Source organism: Coregonus lavaretus (genome assembly GCF_964263955.1).
Source record: "Coregonus lavaretus genome assembly, chromosome: 5".
Lineage (NCBI taxonomy): Eukaryota > Metazoa > Chordata > Actinopteri > Salmoniformes > Salmonidae > Coregonus > Coregonus lavaretus.
In genome coordinates, this window is record NC_139992.1 from 23632468 (window position 1) to 23655343 (window position 22876).

At 45.5% G+C, this 22876-nt stretch overlaps 1 protein-coding gene across 3 annotated transcripts; it reads left to right on the plus strand.

Moving 5' to 3' along the window:
* The first annotated feature begins 330 nt into the window (after positions 1-330).
* LOC311129127 (zinc finger MYM-type protein 2-like) lies at positions 331-21512 on the plus strand. Of its 3 annotated transcripts, none has more exons than XM_084161417.1 (23): positions 331-413; positions 5628-6492; positions 6640-6928; positions 7014-7176; positions 7901-8113; positions 8462-8618; positions 8976-9091; positions 9286-9411; positions 9636-9786; positions 10039-10211; positions 10377-10542; positions 10630-10664; positions 10785-10917; positions 11036-11157; positions 11444-11594; positions 11902-12027; positions 12640-12740; positions 14814-14997; positions 15115-15269; positions 17185-17299; positions 17690-17935; positions 18074-18212; positions 19853-21512. In XM_084161417.1, the coding sequence occupies exons 2-23, from the start codon at positions 5646-5648 to the stop codon at positions 20058-20060; spliced, it is 4116 nt and encodes a 1371-aa protein (XP_084017543.1). In that variant the 5' UTR covers positions 331-413; positions 5628-5645; the 3' UTR covers positions 20061-21512. The 3 variants fall into 3 exon arrangements, with proteins under 3 accessions (XP_084017543.1, XP_084017542.1, XP_084017544.1); XM_084161416.1 differs by lacking the exon at positions 331-413 and adding an exon at positions 1232-1313; XM_084161418.1 differs by lacking the exons at positions 331-413; positions 14814-14997; positions 15115-15269 and adding an exon at positions 1232-1313.
* The last annotated feature ends 1364 nt before the right edge of the window (positions 21513-22876 follow it).

The window sequence follows — 22876 nt, forward strand, 5'->3', positions numbered from 1 at the left end:
TGTGGATAAAATGCCCCGCTGTACAAGGGTCATGGCTAGAAGGGATCCAGCTTTTGTCAAATTAACGCCAAAAAGTTATATTTTTTAGCATTTTAGCTAATCCTAACCCTTTCCTTAACCTTTAACCTAATTCGCCTAACCTGCTACGTTAATTCTCCTAACCTGCTACGAAGTCAAATCTGACGTTAATTTGAGAAAAGCTGGATCCCTTCTAGCCATGACCCAGTACAGTTTTTTTCTCCTTTAGTTCATAGTTCGTGGTTATTTTGTTCATGGTCCTTTAGAGCTGGGTCAGAGCTAGCGGATCCTGTTCTTTTTTAGATCAATGATCCTGAATCATTCAGCACATTAGCAAACATCGCCGTTCTAGCATCATCACCATGAAAGTAATGTCCTTGGGTCGTCTTAATTCGGTAAGTTTGCAGATGTAGGCTATCAGAGTATGGACATAGCACCTGGTTTGTATTTTTTGTTATGAGCCCATGCTTGACTCAGGACCACATTTTATCTCACGTAAACGCACCTGATCCGCCATTTTTATACGCCCTCTAGTCCTGTGTGCTTTGTATAAAAAGTGCCCCGTGCTCTCAACATGTGAGTATGGTCCCACTCCGCAATGCTTCGTTGCAAGACGGTTCCGACATTGTTAAGATAACATGTATTTGTCTACCGAGCAGCTCAATGAGCACAGACATACTGACCAAAGTGCAAAGAGGGTGATTTAAACATAGAGCATATAAAAATGTTTTGCTACCAGATGTTGCAAAATTATTCATTTTTTCACATCTCTACATATGCTACATGATTTCAAGGGTGGTGTTTGACATTTTCCGTTGAAACATTTATTTTATTTTTGACACATCGTAATCTTCTGTTGAAAATCATTATGTAATGCTGAACCACCGGTAGACGTGTGTTGGACCTGAACGCAACCGTGACGGGACTGAACGCTGATTGGATCTCTACAGTGTCAATGCGACCTCGATTGCGGTCCAACAGTAAACACACCAGATGGCAAAGTAAAATGCGTAATCATTGCTGAATGCATTATGTGGATGGTTTATGGTAAAGTGCTACTGTTATTATATGAGTTTCAGGTATTCGATCCCAGTTTAATTGTCATCCGCACCACTCCTGATTGAACATTGTACGCCTGCGCGATGATGAAACGCGAGAAGGATCTCGTTCAGATCTCGTTGGCAGTGTCCTCCCACGCGCAGACAAGAACGTCTTTACGTTGGGGCGCATGCGTGCGTTCTCCGATTTATGTCAAGGCACAAAAGTGGCGCTATATCGTTTCAAGCTCTACTCCGGTAAGAATTTCAGAGACGATTTATTGACATTTTACGGTTAATTAGTCAAAGTTTCAACAACTAGCTCAGTTGTTAGACAGATGTCCACGGGCTCCCTTGAGTCTCCTGCTATGTTATAAAGTAAATATGTGTGACGATTTAGCAGTCAATTTGTACCCCGCCTGAGATTTTCTCCCCCTCTCTGCCGCGGCAGGGTACTAGCTATATTGCCTCCACTCTTTCGTATTGTTTCGCTCGCTCTCTAATGGCGGACGTGAGGCAGTGCTGCTTGCTGACGGAAGGGGGGCAAATTTTAGCCCATGTTGAAAATGTTTAGTTACCCCCACAGGTTTGGATTAGTGTTGTAAAAATGACACATACTGAGAGTAAATATGTTTTTAGGTCTGTTAACTATTTGATTGACACAAACAGCAGTTGGTAGATATGTAACAGTATAGCGCCCCCCTTCGGGTGGCAACGTGTATTTTCTGTGATTGCCCTGGGTAGTCTCTCTGGGGTAACTTTCCAATTAAACGTTTACGTTACACAGGTATTACAAAAACAATACATTTGTTTTGGTTTTCAGACTGTGTTGTGAAAACAAGTAATATCCACTGAATAATGATGTGTTCGCCTCAGAGCACTGTTTTCTTCTTCTAGCTATGTAGCCTATCACATTGATATTTGAAGCAGCATTGAGGATAGAAAACGTGAATAATACGTTGCTCTCAATGATTTTTGTCAGTTATGCGACTAAACATCACATGGGTCACTAATAGTCTCGAATAATTTATGATAATTTTTCTGTAAGAATGGCGCAGTCTCGTTGGCTCTCCTCCCTGCTGTTCGCCGCTAATCCATTCCGTGGAAGGCCGGGGCAGCAGAGGTGGGAACGGAACTGAACCACGTTTTGTGGTCCTCAAGTTAGATCAGTGACCCCATCTACCCCGCTCCTCTGTTCGTCAGTGGGTCTTATCGGGTATGCATGAATTATATTTGTCATCGGTCTATTATCCACCTAAAGTTTTGGACCATTCAGTCTAAGTTTTCTGAATAAAAATGATAGCAGGGCGGGTTGACATCGTTATCCGGTTGCCTTGAGAGTGGAGGAGCTGTGGTCCTCGCGATGGAACGGAGGTTCTACCCGGGTTGTGTAGTCACGGGCAAGGCCTGATATGGGGAGAGAGGGCGAGCTTTGGGCCAAATGTGGTAGTCTTTTTTTATGTATTGAGCCACATCATTGGGATCATCAGCTATTAGTAGCCCTAGACATGGGGCTTGATGGCAAGAAATGATAGGAGGCATTAGCAGTCTGTCTAGCAGGAATGGAATAGGACTGTAATTGAGTATATTCCGGTGTTTATTAGCTGCTTCACTCCGCATCAAGCATAATTCATAAACAGTGTCTTGAGCATCACATAATATGACGTAATGGTCATGATTGTAAGAGCAGAAGAGTACCAGGGACCACCCTGTGTATGATGATGGCATGGGGCATGTGCTTGTCGTAATTACGTCATACCTTAGTCACTCCCATTGACTGTAGAGGTCACTCCCCATGATCTAATTGAAATTATGCCGTTTTATCTAATTGAAATTATGCCGTTTTATCTGTACTCTGTGTTGCCTATTTGCAGATGTACGACAATGTGGCCGGTGTACTGTGTGTAACACTAATGCAGTGCTTCAGTGTTCAGTTCAAATCCTGAATGTCTCTCTAACCACACCTGTTTCTCCTTGCTGCATTTGTATCAGTGACTTGGTTCTAGCACATATTGGTCGTTTTGCTGTTTATTTTTGTTATTTTTATATGAATAATGCCTATTGTTACTCTTTATGCATAGAACCCACAACAAATACTATTTAAAGGGATACTTCGAGATTTAGGTCGTTTTTCTACTTAACCAGAGTCAGACGAACTCATGGATACCATTTTTATGTCTGCGTGTGGTTTGGAGATTATCATTTATTTGATTGATTGAATTTTTTTTGGGGGGGGTGTTTACCCCCCTTTTTCTCCCCAATTTTGATCTTGTCTCATCGCTGCAACTCCCCAATGGCCTCGGGAGGCGAAGGTCAAGTCATGCGTCCTCCGAAACATCACCCGCCAAACCGCGCTTCTTCACACCCGCCGCTTAACCCGGAGGCCAGGAAAACACTGTTCAACTGACGACCAAGGTCAGCCTGCAGGCGCCCGGCCCGCCACAGGGAGTTGATAGAGCGTGATGAGCCAAGTAAAGCCCCCCCCCCCCCCCCCCCGGCCAAACCCTCCCCTAACCCGGATTACGCTGGGACAATTGTGCACCGCTCTATGGGACTCCCGATCACGGCCGGTTGTGACACAGCCTTGGAATGAACCCCGGTCTATAGTGACGCCTCTAGCACTGCAATGCAGTGCCTTAAACCGCTGTGCCACTCGGGAGGCCCGGTTTGGAGATTATTGAAGTTAGCATATAATTAGTTTAGCGCAATTGCAGGAAGTCTCCTGGTACAGTAGCCAGCTCCTCTCAAAAGCAGGGAATTGGACCTTAACTACTCCAAAGCTGGGTGGTTGGTCATTTATAGTCTTACAAAGCTATACATAGTATTCAATGTTTTATACAATCGTACATTTGACTGATAATCATTAGAAACAAGATTCTATCCACTTCCTCATTTGCTGTCCTGTTGTCACATAGAGCTGTATAGAGGTCGCAACGTTGTATCTGTCCCATTATGGCGTCAGTGAGCACACAGGCAGCGCCAGTGAGACCGATAGAACGTTGTGATCTCTCTACATCTGTATGCGACAATGGGACAGAGCATGAGGAAGTGGGTAGAATCTCGTTTATAATGACCAACCACCCAGCTTTGGAGTAATTAGGTCTATTACCGTAAAATGGCTTCTAGCCAAAACCATTCTACAGACTAGAGCTGGGCGATATGGTTGACAAATCCATATCGATCAATTGCCTGAATGGATACGATAATGATAAATAGAACACTAAGTTTGTAACATTAATGTGCACTTTTTTTTTTTACCTACTACTACTAGTTTGATGGTACTAGCCATCAATTGTCCCATTGACAATCACCCATATTAGCGAACTTATTTCATTTCAAACTTCACATTTCTCTAGTATAGGCTTAATTGCGTCAGATGCCTGATATAGTTCTGGGGGGAGATGTGTTAGAAAATATAATAGAAGGAGGAGTGGATGCAGGGTGGTAGCTCCACCCCCCTCTCTGCATGTTTCAGGCAAGTCTATGGGCCAAATGTCCCCACACCTTCCAAAATTCGAAAGATGCGAGCACCTGCAAAATCGTGATTTATCTAAAATATCAGTGACAAAAAAATCTGCTTACCTGAACGAAGTGCCTCATTACTTGTCGCATCCCCACAGTCTGTTGACAGACGCTATGATACCATTTATGTGACCAGTGTCTCTCTTCATATAAGGAAATCAGTTAATTTAAGTAAATTCATTAGGACCTAATCTATGGATTTCACATGACTGGGAATACAGTTATGCATCTGTTGTACATCTGTGTCCGTCCAGTTGGACATTAAACATGTTCTTGATATGCCACACCTGTCAGGTGGATGGATTGTCTTGGCAAAGGAGAAATGCTCACTAACAGGGATGTAATCACATTTGTGCACAACATTCTAGATAAGCTTTTGTGCATATGGAACATTTCTGGAATCTTTTATTTCAGCTCATGAAACATGGGACCAACACTTTACATGTTGCATTTATATTTTTGTTCAGTATATGTTGTCATAACAGAATTGTCTTTGGGGGGAGTGTCCATCGCACTGATGAAAGGCTGTGCAACATTGACTGTTTATGTCTCTGTGGCAACTGCAATCTGTTGCCGTCTACAATCGTGTTTGATATAGTGGACTGAATTATACATGGACCCAAACTGGAGAATGAGTGTGGCCAGGTTGTGCTGCATCTTGGCTCCCATTTGGTGCCTAGTACTGAATGTTACCCTGGTGTCTACCTTCAGAGAACAACCAACCCCCATGGTAGTCTCCTGATCACTACGGCAACCAAGGTGTTGTATCACTTGGCATCAGAGATGGTAGAGGTGGACGAAGGGGGAGGAGAGACGGTTGCGACTGAGAGGATAGATGTGTGTGACTTTGTAGGGGGAGGTAGAGGTTTGAATGAGGAGAGGAGAACCTGGACAGAAGGCGTAGATGGAGACCAAAAGGGAAAGGAGGTACAAGGGAAGAGGGAAAGGATGAGAGGGAAGATGTGCACAGCTTGTACCTGGGATACCTGCACTCAACATGCTTATGATAGCTTTCTCCTAATAATCTGTGCTGTGTTTGTGTGGGTGCAGGTGGTAGCAGCCTAAACGATGGATGGGGAATCGAAGGCCAAACCTTGGGTAGAGGAGGAGAACACAGCCACAGCCCCAGAGGAGGAACCCATAGACACAGGCGCCACTCCCTCCTCAGAGCAAACTACACCCCCCACGAGAACCCAGGCTCCTGTCACCAAGGCAATAGAGGAACCCTCCAGGGTTATGGAGAACAATGATGATGATGATGTGGTGCTGGTGGAAGAGGCCCCGCCTCCCTCAGGGAAACAGCCCCCCACCCCCTCTGCTACTCCCTCTTTCCAAGATGGCGCCCCCACTGCCTCCACCCCCACAGACTACACTGAGCCCCGCCACCCGGAAACAGAAACCACAGCAATGGTAAACACGACAACCGCCACAGCAGCATCATTCCCCTCCAAGACCCCGAGTCCACCCGCCACCTCTTCAGCAGAGCCCATAGTCATTGACGATGAGGAGGATCCCGGGCACAGAGGCTTTTCCTCACTAGCCACAGCCGGAGGCCCCTCTTCAGACAGCGAAGGCATCCTGAGCAGCACGGAGCCCGACTCTGAGATAAAGATCGCCAGTGTCACAACGCTGGGGCCCTCTGTCGCCATGGCAGCTACAGCAGCCGAGCCAATGGCAGAAGGGGACATGAACCTGGTGATCACCAGTGTGACATCACTTCAGGGCGGAGTGGGGGGGGAGTGCATGGTGGAGAATGGCTTGCAGATCAGCAGCACCTTCAGTCTGAACCCTGAGGCCCAGAGCTCCATCAGCACCAACAGGCCCCCGGCCACCTTCAACCCTGGCCGGGTTAGCAACACCTCCACCACTAGCCAGCCTGTACAGAACGGAGACACGGGGACCCACCAGAGGCCTGGTAATAAACACGCGCTTATGATTTTCACACACATGCTGAATCATTCTGTGCTGGCTTATATTTCTTATTTTCACATTGCAGCCGTGTTAAGTCGTTTCTTCAGGTGTGCTAAAGTTTGTGTTTGTACGTGTTTTCTTTTTTCCACAGATTCGTGGATCTCCCAGTCAGCCTCGTTCCCGCGGAACCAGAAACGGACAGGGGTGGACTCTACATCGCCAGCCGCATCCCTGCCCAAACCGCCCGGCCCCTCCCCCTCAGGCTCCCAGAACCCCCCTCGCACTGTCAAGGTGACCTGCGCCAATTGTAAGAAGCCTCTGAAGAAAGGCCAGACGGCCTACCAGCGGAAAGGGTCCACACACCTTTTCTGTTCCACCACCTGCCTCTCCTCCTTCTCACACAAACCCACCCCCAAGAAGAGCTGCACCATGTGCAAAAAGTAAGAAGGAAGTGTTGTTTGTGTGTGTCGCTATATCTAATTTGCTACTTTATTTTGAGTGTGTGTGCGTTAACGTGTCTTCCAGGGACATCACTACAATGAAGGGCACCATCGTGGCCCAGGTGGACTCCAGTGAGTCATTCCAGGAGTTCTGCAGTACAGGCTGTCTGGGAGCCTACGAGAACAAACAGAACCCAGCCAAGTCCTCCCTTAAAACTAAGTGCACTGTCTGCAGCAAGCTCACTGAGGTCAGTCTAGCACACTACACTAACCAATCCCAAATCGCCCCCTAGCCTCTCTACCCCTAGGCACTCCTTTTAGATCTGAAAGGATTGAATAGGTGAAATCTCTACTCAGCCTATCCGAAGACAAGGGTATCCTCTTAGATCAACAGGAGTGGTGGTATACAGCTACGACCGGAAGTTACTTTTTCGTCGCAGGTTAGGAGAATTAATGTAGCAGGTATGGAGAATTACCGTAGCAGGTTAGGAGAATTACCGTAGCAGGTTAGGAGAATTAACGTAGCCGGTAAGGAGAATTAGGTTAGGAAAAGGGTTAGGGTTAGCTAGAATGCTCTCCTAACCTGCTACAAAAAGGCAATTCCAGTCGTAGCTGTACTCCATCTAGTCACAACTGTGGGTAGGGGTCGATTTAGGGACTGAGTAAATGAGATGCGTTCCACTCACTCTCCCTCCAACATGGCTGCCGACGGCACAGTTTCTCATCCGCTGTGTCTGTCCAAGCGTTGAGCCTGGTGACCATGGTTACTGCATGGAAAACAGTTGGCATCAAAATGAAGCGTGGTTCCCATCTCACAATAGAGTATTTATAAACAACCCCAATGACACCAACCAGCCACCAGCTAGAATCTCACACCGATCTCACCACTTGCCAGAGTATTCATTCACTATGATTGATTTATAACAATATATGGTAAAATATAATTATTTATATTCCCTTTCCTCATAACAGATCCGCCATGAGGTGAGTTTCAAGACGGTCACCCATAAGATCTGCAGCGATGCCTGTTTCAACCGTTATCGCATGGCCAACGGGCTCATTGTGAACTGCTGTGAGCAGTGTGGGGAATACCTGCCCAGCCGCGCGACCGCCAACCACTTCCTCATCATCGATGGCAAGCAGAAACGCTTCTGCTGCCAGAACTGTATCAGTGACTACAAGCAGGTAACAACTACAATGTATCAGGGACTACAAGCAGGTAACAACTACAATGTATCAGGGACTACAAGCAGGTAACAACTACAATGTATCAGGGACTACAAGCAGGTAACAACTACAATGTATCCGGGACTACAAGCAGGTAACAACTACAATGTATCAGGGACTACAAGCAGGTAAAAAGCCAGGCTGTTTTATCCAGTCTCTCCCTGACACTGGGAGATTTGTAGATTTTTTTCTATTTGTTTCTATTGGTCCATATCTGCTGGTAATTGTTAACAATAAAATCAGCCTTAGGTGCTATTCATGATTTATGTTATGGCTACAAATATTTGTATTCCCTTATTCCTCCAGGCCAACTCTAAGATGGTGATGTGTACTGGCTGTAGGGCCATGGTCAGGTCTAGTGAAGTCACTCACTGCATCGGGGCCAGCGGCACCATGGAACCGTACTGCTCCACAGCCTGCGTGAGCAAGACCAAGCTCGCCAGCAGCGCTACCACTATCCTCCGTCAGTATTTGTCTATACCTCACCATCAGAGCATCACTGTACTCCATTTTCACTTTATTACTTGAATTCCAGTTCCTGAATTAAACCTTGTCTCACACATATTAGAGCATACCACTCTCACTCTCCAGTGAGCCCACATCTTACGTCATTCACACTGACTGTTGGTGTGGTTGCTTTGATGTGTGTGATGTGGTTGTCAAAGTTGTTTTATTTTTCTCTGTGTACATATGCATGGGGGTGTGAGTCCAGCACAGCAAGTACTATAATAAAGGTGCTGGTACTTACTTAAATTTGACCATACCGTGTGTAGGAAGGTTATGTGGTAAGTGGGTGTTTTGTGTTTGTTCCTTTCTGCAGACTCGGAGCCCACGTGTCACTTCTGTAAGAAGACATCGTTACCTCAGTACCAGGCATCGCTGCCTGAGGGGAAGGTCCTAAACTTTTGCAGCTCAACGTGTGTCACCAAGTACCAGGTATGTACTAACTCCTTTCTGTCTTTATTATTGTAAATATCACCTTAACCGGGACATTTGAATAAGAATTCTAAAAGCCTACTTATAGTTAGGTTTCACGTTAGAAAGTGCAGTGCAATTAAACAATATGAGTCCCTGACTGTCTGGGGACCTTATCTGGTTGTCTTCTCAAGGAAATGTTTTTCTTTCTTCAGAATTCCACCATTCATACAGTAACCAATGGACAGGCTCCCCTGTCTACAACGAACCACAACATCCAGCTCAAATGTAATTACTGTCGAGGAGCATTTAGCCTAAAGCCTGAAATCCTGGAGTGGGAGGTAAATTCACTTTGTGGTCATGAACTTGGTTTATATAACACAATTATATTACGTTTTTAGTTGTAGTCTTTTTTTGGTTCTCAAAATTGAGCATAAAAGTTAAAAGACTGAGTGTACATGCTCCACTTATCCCTCTGTGTGCAGGAGAAATATCAAGTGGTCAGATCTCTATAAAATATGCAGGAGCATTCAACAGTGTGTTGGTATCTATTCTCTCCCCCCAGGATAAAGTGTACCAGTTCTGCAGTAAGATATGTTGTGAGGACTACAAGAAGCTGCACTGCATCGTCACGTTCTGTGAGTACTGCCAGGAGGAGAAGACGCTCCATGAGACAGTCAAGTTCTCCGGAGTCAAGAGGCCCTTCTGCAGCGAAGGTTCGCCAAGGCTCTCACTCCTTCATCTGTGTCCTTGTTAGCTAGTCGGTTTTGATTGTGAGAGAACCCAGAGTGAACACTCGGGGTGAATAATATTGTCCTCATCCCATATTTCTTCATGGCCTTGCCATGTTCTGCCACTAGATGGGGCACTTTACCCAGACCAAACATGAGTTGAGCTAAAGTTTGTCTGTCAGGTGAGCGTTGACATCATGTAACCTCCTTAAAGTTGTTGTCCCTATTTCCCCTCAGGTTGTAAGCTGCTGTTCAAGCAGGACTTTGCCAAGCGGCTGGGTCTGAAGTGTGTCACCTGTAACTACTGCACTCAACTGTGTAAGAGAGGAGTGACCAGGCAGCTGGCCGGGGTGTCCAGGGACTTCTGCAGTGAAACCTGCGCCAAGAAGTTCCACGAGTGGTACTACAAGGTCAGAGTGCCAACCTAAATCAGTTTAGCTGTGAAAAATCATATTCCTGAGTTAGTCAATTATTACTTATTTTTATGTTATTCTCAAAATTGTCTCCAGAGGTTGATTTGATCAATCTCTTACATGAAAGGTGTTTGTGTGTACGTTTCCCTGTATGTCCACCAGGCGGCGCGTTGTGACTGCTGTAAGGTGCAGGGGAACCTGACTGAGTCGGTACAGTGGAGAGCAGAAATGAAGCACTTCTGTGACCAGCAGTGTCTCCTCCGCTTCTACTGCCAGCAGAATGAACCCAACCTGGCAACGCAGAAGGGCCCAGAGAACACCAGACTTGGTACTAATTTGTGTGTGTTTAGTCTTTTTTTTTTTATACAAATACATCTGTGTGGTTGACTTATGGAACCCTGTTTTCTATTGACAGGATTTGGAATACAAACCGAGGCAACCAACATTGCGGTAAGAAAAAACCACTTCATGTTAGAACACCAGAATCGTCACAGCACGGCTGACTGTAAGGTAAACAAGATCATCCTCCTCCTTTAACAAGGATCATCTCTTATCCTTTCTATCTACTAGATGTTGAGTCAGCCGTACACCGGTGGAGGGATCCTAAAGGACGTGAAGAATAAAGCTGTACTCTGCAAGCCTCTCACTATGACCAAGGCCACCTACTGCAAACCACACATGCAGAGCAAGCTCCTACAGACAGGTACACAGCTCAATATTACTGTCTGAGAAGTTGTGGTTCAAACTGTACAGGACGTTATCTCCCACAGTCGTGTTTCATTGTCCTTGGTTTGACCTTTGACCTGTGTGTCTGTCTCTAGATGAGGATGACGGGGTGAAGAGGGAGTACATTCCTGTGCCTATCCCTGTACCCGTGTTCATCCCCGTCCCCATGAACCTCTACGCCCAGATCACACCCATGTCTATCACACTACCCGTCCCGGTAAGAAACGCCCTGGGCTCCTTGGAACCAATAGAATAGCCCCAAAAGTGCAAATTCCAAATAATTTCGAGCAGAAGTGTGTCCGACGATTAGAACTCTATTGCTGTTCACGTTCTGAAATTGTATGATTGGTATTTTGTAAATATGAGGACAACTATGAATCACGTTCCCGTTATGAAAATAATAAGGTGGAGTGGGTATTGACTCTGTCGAGTCTTACAAGTATTTAACACATGAACAGTCCCTAACCAACCAGTTGTCCCCGTCCCCCGCCCTCCTATCCCAGGTTCCAGTGCCGATATTTCTGCCGACCACGCTGCAGGGTGCAGAGCAGATTGTCCAGACCATCAACGAGCTGAAGGCCAAAGTCCCCACTGACCCCCACGAGGCTGACCTCCTCTCCATGGCTGAGATGATCGCAGAGGACCAGAAGCCAGGTAGAGAGACACACACGCATAGAGAAAGAAAGCTGGATACCACATCCACAGTTTGCATGTTCCAAACGTGCAAACTCAAAGCATTACTCAAATACTGTCAAGTGTGTCTGATGATTAGAACTCTATTGCTGTTCACATCCTGAAACTCTGTGATTTGGTATTTTGTTATATGAGGACATGAAACAAACCATGAAGCTTTATCCATGACTACCGGTATGTGTCTTTGTCTACCTGAATGGGAAGCACCTCTCTGCCTCATCACTGCAAGCTGCCACAGTTATGAGGTTGATTGTTGTGACTCTTTCAGATGTGAAGGTGAAGAGGGAGCGAGGAGAGGCCAGGTCCAGCAGCTCGAGTAGCAGCGGCTCTGAATCAGAGGCTGAGGAGGAGAAGTATGAACCAGACCTGGACCTGGAGAACGACTTTCCTCAAGGTACGACTACTGAACAACATCCGACCACCCTGACTCTGTGAGACACTTTCTAGTGCTGTCCTTCTCTATTGGGTAAAATTAGATTATTTAACTGCTCTCTGTACAGTGGAGAGGTGTTACGCAATATCACAGGTCACATGGTTGTGTGTTTTTATATTATGGAACAGTACAGTAATTCAGGTAAATTCCTCTGGGGTTATTTCTGGACTGCCTGCTCGTTAGACTCGTCACTCCTATCGGACAAAGGGATTTTTTATTATTTATAATCTGAAGTGGATTCAGAAGGACCGGTATCGGACCTAGCTAATAAAGGAATATAAAATAATAATAATAATAAAGAACCTAGCTAACTGCGGCAGTGACCAGCAGCACTGGACTATGTGTTCAATAGAGAGAAGCTAGTTATGTAACTGCTGTTTGATGATTTAATTCACCCCCACTGGTAAGGGCCAGTAGCTAATTCACTCATTCACATCCCTCCATCTGTCTGGCTCAGTTTGGCACAGTTCGGTTCAGCTCTGCCCGGTTCACTTTAGCTCTGTCCAACTCAGTCTGGTGGGCTTTGACTTGGCTCATCCCTTACCTGTGTCTGTTTGTCCTGTGGTGCCCCAGACCCTGTTCCCACGCTGGAGAGTCTGGACGTGGACATGGGGTTCACCCTGCCCCCTCTCCTGGCTGAGGAGAAGGAAGTGGCACCCAGAGCCAGGAGACAGGTACACTACTCTACCCACCCTGACTAGTGTTGTCACGATACCAACATTTTGCAAACTATACGATACCAACATTTTACAAACTATACGATACCACGGTGGGAAAAAATCAGTGGCCTACCATCTTGTTCGCCCCGTACACTTGTTCCCGTTTTCTAAACGTTCTCTGTCACTGAAATTCACACTTCTACTCAATACAACACATTGCATTTAACTTCACACTGTTCACTGTATAATAGAATGCTGCATAGAATGGCTGATTTGCTCATATGTCCAAAGGCCTACCTGTGATTTGGCTGGAGGAATGGGAGGAAGGAGTATACATGCATAATGATCTGCATGTCATTGTGTCAGTAAGGGGAAAACACTGCATGAAACCTTCTTCTTTACTGTTCAGTTAACAGACACACACACACACACACACACACACTCTCCCTTCCTCACACACTCTGTCTCCCTTACTGTTCAGTTAACAAACACACATACACACACTGCTCCCAACTTTTAAAACGTTAGGCACCAAACAGAATTTAAGGAGCACCGGAAAAGGCCTATATGAACCCTACCTTTGAACCACATCTCATGAGTAGCAGACCCTTTTCCTTTCTTCCTGGGCCAATCAAATGTGCCTAAACCTAGTGTCAAGTTACCAGGTTGTTAGCTAACTAGGTAACATGACTGTTTTTTATTAAACCAATAATTAGCAACCCGGGATTAGTTTAAAACGGCCCGTGACATGGTTTTTGAAATTATATAAAATGTTTGCGAATCCCAATAGAAAGAAAAAAAGGCATCTCTGTTAAAATGGGTCGTATTCTTTTAACTGTTTAGGCTAGAGACAAGCCGTTTTCTTTGTTGTAAAGCTGCAAGCATGCCTGTCACCTAGCGGTGCTCCATTTCCCCTCTCTGACACTCAGAGGCTGCATGACAGTGAACTTGCAAAGTCTACTCAGACTGGTCTGTGCTCTTGGTTACAACAGGCGATTAAATTATACAATGTATCAACATTGCTGGCTTTGCGCACTGCTCCAATGTAACAAATGTACAAATCTAACGACAGAAGACTCGTCTGGGTCTGCATCCCCATCCCCGCTCGCCATCACTGCTAAATTATATTTTAAAAAACTGACGGAGGAATAGATGTGCATGAATCCCACCCCTTACCCTAAACCAGATTCGTATCCCGTCCCCGTCCCCTTATCCTAAACCTGGTTCGTATCCAAATCCTAACCCTACCCATACACTGATACATCACACTCTTTCCCTTCTTGGAGCCCACCTCTCTCTTTATTCATGTTTTGTTATTCATTTCTGTAATTGTAAAGCTACTTTGGGTCCTTGAAAAGCGCTATATAAGTCCCATGTATTATGAAGAGCAGATGGAGAGAAGCAGGTGAGTGAGGGCTGGTTGGGGATGCGGCTGGCTGATTTACAGCTGCCACACGTGATATGCGCATGAAAGTGAAGTGGACATTATTGGACCTGCGCATACAAGAGACTAGTGGCTGTTGCTTAAATTCAACAGAGTTTATAAACAAAACTGACTTTATAGACATTTTATAACAGGCGCCAGCAGGTTCTTTAGATCGGTAGGGCTGACAAATTCGGTAGTATGATATGAAACGGTACTACAGTATTCTAAAATGTTGGTATCATAAGGATCATGACGTTTCGGTACCGTGGTATTACTGTGGTACCGGTATACCATGCAACACTAACCCTGACCCCTTTCATCTAGCTACTAGCTCCAATTGGAAGCAGAAGTGTGTCTGATGATTAGAACTCTATTGCTGTTCACATCCCGAAACTCTGATTTGTTATTTTTCATATGAGGACATGAAATAATAAGCCATGATGGAGAGGAACATATAAACATCTTGAAAAAACGTTTACTAAAAACAGTCTGCCATCATTAAACACAATAGAAAAATTAAGTTATTACTTAAATATTGAAAGTGTGTGGGCTACTGTTTTATAAAATTAAAATCATGCAAAAAAAATAGTGGATAAGGTCTCCCACACGAAGGCTTCTACCGAGACATTACCAGTCTCATTCGTAGGAGATGTTTGTTTTAGGGACACAAGAGGCGAGCTGTAGAGGGAGACCCTTCCTCCCCCTCTCCCCCTACGCCAGACGGCCCTGTGGAGGGGCGCTCGCTACCCCTGAGATCTCGCTACGGGGTCAACGCCTGGAAACGTTGGGCGTTGTCCTCAGCTGACCAATCAGGTGACGATAAAGGGAAAGACTACCTCAAGCAGGGTGAGTAAGCTCCACCCACAGCAATTATTATCGTACAGTAATTGGAACCATTGGACTTTCTGTATGAAAGGTGCTATATAATTAAGTTGCTAAGCGATTATAATTATTTGTCCTCAGAACCTCCACCGGCCCGGTCGAAGAGTAACCCGCTCTCTCTGAAAGCATCAGAGCTCAGCCTGGCCCTGTCACGGTTTGTCCATGAGGTACGGCGGCCAAACGGAGAACGCTATGCCCCTGACAGCGTCCTCTACCTCTGCCTGGGCATCCAGCAGGTCAGTCACCCCTTTCTCGGTCGACTTCTGTGGCCTGGTTTCATTTCAGTGTGTAGCCCTTCGCTCCTACCCATTCAGACCGTGTTCACAGATCTGACAAGACATGGATAGGTGAAAGCAATATGGTGGAGGTTCTGTCTTAAGGCTGATCCAGTATTATATAGATCTATGAACATCAACTGAATAGGTGCTAGGGACCAGAATGGCTCCAGGCCCACATTCGGGGAGTTTCTCCCATTCTCTGCAGATCCTCTTAAGCTCTGTCAGGTTGGATGGGGAGCGTCGCTGCATAGCTATTTTCCGATCTCTCCAGAGATGTTCGATCGGGTTCAAGTCCGGGCTCTGGCTGGGCCACTCAAGGACATTGAGACTTGTCCCGAAGCCACTCCTTCGTTGTCTTGGCTGTGTGCTTAGGGTTGTTGTCCTGTTGGAAGGTGAACCTTTGCCCCAGTCTGAGGTCCTGAGCACTCTGTACTTTGCTCCGTTCATCTTTCCATTGATCCTGACGAGTCTCCCAAGTCCCTGAAAAATATCCCCACAACATGATGCTGCCACCACCATGCTTCACCGTAGGGATGGTGCCAGGTTTCCTCCAGATGTGACGCTTGGCATTCAGGCCAAAGAGTTCAATCTTGGTTTCATCAGACCAGAGAATCTTGTTTCTCATGATCTGAGAGTCCTTCAGGTGCCTTTTGGCAAACTGCAAGCGGGCTGTCCTGTGCCTTTTACTGAGGAGTGGCTTCCGTCTGGCCACTCTACCATAAAGGCCTGATTGGTGGAGTGCTGCAGAGATGGTTGTCCTTCTGGAAGGTTCTCCCATCTCCACAGAAGAACTCTGGGGCTCTGTCGGAGTGACCATCAGGTTCTTGGTCACCTCCCTGACCAAGGCCCTTCTCCCCCGATTGCTCAGTTTGGCCGGGCGGGCATCCCTAGCAAGAGTCTTGGTGGTTCCAAACTTCTTCCATTTAAGAATGATGAAGGCCACTGTGTTCTTGGGGACCTTCAATGCTGCAGAAATATTTGGGTACCCTTCCCCAGATCTGTGCCTCGACACAATCCTGGTTGCCTACATGAAGTAAGAAAACATGTAATGTAACATCTAATTAGGGTCACTTGGAAACACTGACCAACATTTTGGTTCCTACCCTGTCTAATGAATTAATTACATTTTATTTTCGTGTCAAATAGCTAACTGGCAACCCATCCCTTATGGGATTAATTGACACATAAACAAACATTACAATAATTCAATTATAATTATTTTGTCAATAATTCCTCCTTGGTTTATTCATTCGTTGTCATGTCAAACAACAATGTATTCAAGGTGCTGCCCACTATATTCCAACTATAACATTTCCATAATTCCAACAGTTCACCTAGGCCTATATTTTTTAGCCCATATCATGCTGCGTGGCACAGTGTGGAAATGATAATAAAAGTGCTGGGGGGATTTTTTGTGAGGGGGATTGAACAGTAAGTAGAAATGGAGAAAGACCAATTTTTTAAAATCACTTATAATGTATGTGTTGTCACCTTAGGGTCATGAACTACTCATAAAGAATATTTAGAACTTCTATTATTAAAAAACATAAAATACCGTCAAGCATAATATTTTGTCCATATCGCCCAGCCCTAGAAAATGGTGTTGTGAAGTAGATTCTCTCAGGAGCAGGAACAGACCCCTCTATTTCTCACCGCTCTCCTTTCATCTTACCTCCTCTATTGCCCCTCCCGTCATTTTTTAAAGTCTTGTCCGATGATTATAACTTTTGCTGTTCACATCCTGAAACATGGTGTTGACTATTTAAAATATATTCTTCACAATCTCATAACCAGGTCTAGGTTTGGATTCCCACAAGATTTTACTCTAGTCCAGTTATTCTCTACTGGTGACTTATTACTTGTTTGTCTGTAGCATCTGCAGGCCAAAGGCAGGAAAGATGACCTGTTCAGTGACCTGTGCTACGAGCCGTTTGGAGAGGAGCTCAACAAGGTCCTCAAAGACTGGCAGCCCAGCGTGATGCCTGATGGTAAATAAATAGCGCACACTTTACCACTGCTCAATTTACATGTCTATCAACTGAATTATCTTCAGCACACACTCCATCTATGCTGTTTATGGTAATAGTTTTACCATAAAGTGTATGTTTTGAACTGCAACTCCTCCATTGAAGACCTTCCCGCAGTGTCCAATGATTAGAACAATTTTTGCTGTTCACATTCTGAAACATAGTGATTGCACAATATTTATGATATGAGGACACTATAGACATGATCAATTTAAAACCCACATTCAATTGAAGCAGGGTTCATACCTTGTACCTTTTGTGTGTGGATCAGTGTTTGTGTTAATGTTAGGTCCAGAGGTAGTGTATCGTGATCATTGTTGTTAACAGCTGTGTGTCTGTCTGTGCCCCCAGGCTCTCGGTGGGGCCGTGTGGAGGAGCAGTGCCTGTGGAGCTGTAAGCTGCTGGGGGAGCAGAGTCCTGCAGCATTGCTGCGCTCCCTGGTCTATCTCAACACCAAGTACTTTGGCCTGCGCACCGTGGAGCAGCACCTGCGCCTCTCCTTCAAGAATGTCTACGGCCCCGACCACACAGACCCAACCACACAGGAAACCACCATCTGCATCCGCATCCCTTCCATCTCCTCACCAGACCACCACTGTGAGTCTGACCACTAAAACACACACACACACACACTCTTGTGGTCGAGTCCATCTTTTTATCAGCATTTCCGTTGTCTATTTTTGTGCCAGGGTGCCTGTCATGTTGTTAATACTGTCTTTTTGTCTCTGTGAGCAGTACAAACAGGGTCCAGGAAGAGGAAACGTAAGGAGGACAGTGACGCGGCCTACGAGCCAGACGACGGCTCGGGAAGCTCCACACACTGTCCAGTCAAAAAGCACGAGGGCAGATTCTATGAACTCTACCGTTCCAAGTGGTGAGTCACTCTGCTCTTCTAAACTCAGCAAAAAAAGAAACGTTCTCTCACTGTCAACTGTGTTTATTTTCAGCAAACTTAACATGTGTAAATATTTGTATGAACATAACAAGATTCAACAACTGACACGTAAACGGAACATGTTCCACAGACTTGTGACTAACAGAAATTGAATAATGTGTCCCTGAACAAAGGGGGGGTCAAAATCAAAAGTAACAGTCAGTATCTGGTGTGGCCACCAGCTGCATTAAGTACTGCAGTGCATCTCCTCCTCATGGACTGCACCAGATTTGCCAGTTCTTGCTGTGAGATGTTACCCCACTCTTCCACCAAGGCACCTTCAAGTTCCCTGACATTTCTGGGGGGAATGTCCCTACCCCTCACCCTCCGATCCAACAGGTCCCAGACGTGCTCAATGGGATTCGCTGGCCATGGCAGAACACTGACATTCCTGTCTTGCAGGAAATCATGCACAGAACGAGCAGTATGACGGGTGGCATCATCATGCCCAGAGGGTAATGTCAGGATGAGCCTACAGGAAGGGTACCACATTAGGGTGGAGGATGTCTTCCCTGTAACACACAGCGTTGAGATTGCCTGCAATGACAACAAGCTCAGTCCGATGATGCTGTGACACACCGCCCCAGACCATGACGGACCCTCCACCTCCAAATCGATCCCGCTCCAGAGTACAGGCCTCGGTGTAACGCTCATTCCTTCAACGATAAAGGCGAATCCGACCATCACCCCTGGTGAGACAAAACCGTGACTCGTCAGTGAAGAGCCAGTCCTGTCTGGTCCAGTGACGGTGGGTTTGTGCCCATAGGTGACGTTGTTGCCGGTGATGTTTGGTGAGGACCTGCCTTACAACAGGCCTACAACCCCTTAGTCCAGCATCTCTCAGCCTATTGCGGACAGTCTGAGCACTGATGGAGGGATTGTGCGGTCCTGGTGTAACTCGGGCAGTTGTTGTTGCCATGCTATACCTGTCCTGCAGGTGTGATGTTCGGATGTACCGGTGTTGTTACACGCACGTGGTCTGCCACTGCGAGGACGATCAGCTGTCCGTCCTGTCTTCCTGTAGTGCTGTCTTAGGCGTCTCACAGTACGGACATTGCAATTTATTGCTCTGGCCACATCTGCAGTCCTCATGCCTCTTTGCAGCATGCCTAAGGCACGTTCACGCAGATGAGCAGGGACCCTGGTTATCTTTCTTTTGGTGTTTTTCAGAGTCGGTAGAAAAGCCTCTTTAGTGTCCTAAGTTTTCATAACTGTGACCTTAATTGCCTACCGTCTGTAAGCTGTTAGTGTCTTAACGACCGTTCCACAGGTGCATGTTCATTAATTGTTTATGGTTAATTGAACAAGCATGGGAAACAGTGTTTAAACCCTTTACAATGAAGATCTGTGAAGTTATTTTGATTTTTACAAATTATCTTTGAAAGACAGGGTCCTGAAAAAGGGACGTTTCTTTTTTTTGCCGAGTTTATAACTTCGACTTCCTCATGTGGTCAATTGCAACTTCCCTTAATACATTCCATGCATTTATTAGTTAATTTGTCAGGGACCACTGCACAACGAATATATTGGACCAAATGTAGCTACATAACTATAATTTGTGGTCATTCCTCTCTCTGCAGCCCGGGGTCGTTGAGGCAGCGTATGGACGTGTTCTATGTGCAGCCAGAGGCATCGGGCAGCAGCCGTGACAGTGACAGCTCCCTGTGGTTCTCCTCTACTCCTCTGGACCGCAGCGTTCTGGAGAGCATCCTCACCCCTCTACTCCTGGTCAAAGACATCTACAGAGAGCGCCATCTAGAAGAAGAGGAGGAGGTAGGCGGGGAATAGAGTCCACTCTTCCTCCATCACAGAGAAGAGGAGGATTAGGGGGTCCTCTTATCCTCCATGTTCCATCCGCAACAACATTACAACTGGGTTGCTGCATTATCTGTTAGTTATTCCACCATTTCACACCGATCTCAGGCCAGCTGTGAGCGTACAGTGGATGTCCGGTTGGAAGGGACTGCACATGCCCAGAGCTGATCGGAGGACCGTGTTTCCCTGAAGGGCCAAGGAAAGGGACTCTGACTGCGTGTAGCTAGCGTATTGGAGTGTGTCGTGTGAAAAGCCATTCACCATGAACTGTTGCCCTTCCTTCCTTCCTTCCATAGGGGAACTCTGTCCACGTGATGTAGCATTATTTACTAAGCCCAGATTGGGCTGCTATGCTGTGTAAATATTTCTGAAAGTTAAAAGTAGTGGACGGGAAGAGACAGCGAGACATCCACCAGAAATGCCCACTGAATCCTCCTCCCCTTTGACCCCCAGAAGCCTTTTAAAGATGAGACATTTATTTATTGCGGTTGATTGATTGGTTCTATTGTACGTTTGTTCTTTGTACGCCGGGATGTGATGTGTTCGATTGTGCCATTTTCCTCTCCTCCATTAAGAGCATTAATTAGTTGATTTAATTAAATCTGCTGCAGCCTGGAGCTCTCCTGTGTCTCTCTTTCCCTTGTCTTTGCCCTTTGGGGGGCGGTAGTGGTGGCTGTAGGGGTACTGTCTGGGGCTTCAGAGGAGTTGTAGGTACAAGAATGAAGGAGATGGTATCCTGCCTAAAGACTACATTTTGAAATACTATATTTTGTCAAATTGAATCCCATTTGTATTTTGTTTTGTCTCATTTAAGCTATTTGATGTTTATTATTTAGTTGAAAACGTAGCACTTGATAATGGGTGTTGAATTACTCCCAGCTAATGAGTGATAATCTGTTAACATGTCAACAACAAACTGTTTCTGTTGTAACTAGGGTGGACAGATCTCTTTCAGGATTAGCACATTATAGACATGCCTGGTGACGTTTCCCAAATGTACTCCATCTCCAGGCATCCAAGTTACACTAGAAAGCTCTGCATTTATTTTATTTATGTTTTTTTACAGTTTCACTTTTACGTCTTCTTTGTATTATTTTCTATCAATAAATTACACAAGCGAATACCTCGTTTTTACGTTGACTTCTGAATAGGATTTTGTTTTTTCCGTTTTCGTTGAATGGCACCTGCCTTGCCTATTGACGTCCATGTAATGTCTGGAGACTACGCTTCGAGGCTGGAGGATGTCTGGAAAGAGCCTGTCAAGGAAAGGAAAGGAGTCACGGTTGGTTCTGTGACTGACCGGCTGGCTCTGAAGCCTAATGTGAATGTGCCTATCTGTGTGTACTGAACGTGTACGTGTAACTTCACGCGAGGTTGATGCAGTGTGTGGGCTGATATGACAAAATAAATCATTTCATTTCTTAATGTGTTTCCTCTTACATTGCTTACAAAGTTCTGAAGTTCTCTATGTGGGAGATGGTGTTCACTTTTGTGAATATGTGTGATATGTCCATGTGAGTGCGGCCTCACTGGTTCTGTCAGTGGCATAACACTGGGGCTCTCGCCTGTAGTCGTGGTAACTTGTTTTTTGTGTTACAAGGTGACCGGCAGACAGCCCACTGATGAAGGCCCTTATCTATTAGGTGGCAGACAGAGGGGGCATAAAGGGGTGACGCGTGTCAACAACTCGCCCAGGAAAAGAGGCTGGGGGATCGATCACATGACAGGAAGTGACGTAAACCCACTGGGCACAGACGTCAATTCAACGTCTATTTCACGTTGGCTCAATGTAATTTCATTGAAATGACGTGGAAACATTGTTGATTTATCCAGTGTGTGCCCAGTGGGGAGTAGTGACAAGTATCAAGTTTAGGAAGCTTGGCATTCCATTCCTATTTTCTCTCAGTGAATTGATATGGACAATTCCACGGTAAAACAATGATTGCGAAGTTAAACAAACCATACAACTTTATGCACATGAATGACTTAACATTTTCCACAGATTACTTTAACAAAAACACATTAACTTGAACTGTGCAGATGTAACGTTTGGTAACAGAATGACAGCACAAACTGTCATTCTGTTACCAAACTTTACACTGTTCTTCAAGCAAATGTGTTTGTAAAATTGTCAGTGGAAATTGTTAAAACTAGTCCTTGTGCATAGAGTTGTATGGTTTGTTTAACTTTACCGTTATTGGTTTTTGTTTCACATACATTGTAAAGAAAAAAATCTCAGCATCACTCTTACCATGGAATTGCCCATATGTTCATGTCTTTCCATACAATATCATAATGATGGCGACGTTCTGATAAATCATCCATTGTTAGATGTAAAGGGATTGGGGTCAACTCGGGAAGTGAATTGAAATTCAAAAAATTGTCCCATTCTTTTCCATGACATGTCATTCCTGTTCAGTGTTCATATTGTTGTTGAATATATGTTCCCAATAGGGGGCGCTATATGCCATGAGCATGCACGTGCTCCATTGACCAGTGCATAGAGGGGCAGATGCTGCCTAAACTCTTGATTCATGAATATCACAACACAAGGCCTTGTTAAAATAATACCCATCATTCCCCACATGAACACTGCTATGCTGAGCTCCACGACAGGGGTGTCTGAAAGGGGCTGCAGTGTTTCCCCTGTGTGTGACTGACGTAAGGCCTTAATGGCCATCCCACCAGAATTTCAGAGGTCATAGACCCCTGTAACCTCCCCCACTATCAGTGCTAAATCTATCTAGAAATCTTAACCTTTTAAAGGATCAAGCATAAACTTGAGGTGT

Coding starts and splice junctions, on each gene's coding strand:
- LOC311129127 (XM_084161417.1), top strand. CDS start 5,646: ATGGATGGGGAATCGAAGGCCAAACCTTGGGTAGAGGAGGAGAACACA. Junction 11,158..11,443: donor CTATCACACTACCCGTCCCG/GTAAGAAACGCC, acceptor CTCCTATCCCAG/GTTCCAGTGCCGATATTTCT. Junction 12,741..14,813: donor CACCCAGAGCCAGGAGACAG/GTACACTACTCT, acceptor TGTTTGTTTTAG/GGACACAAGAGGCGAGCTGT.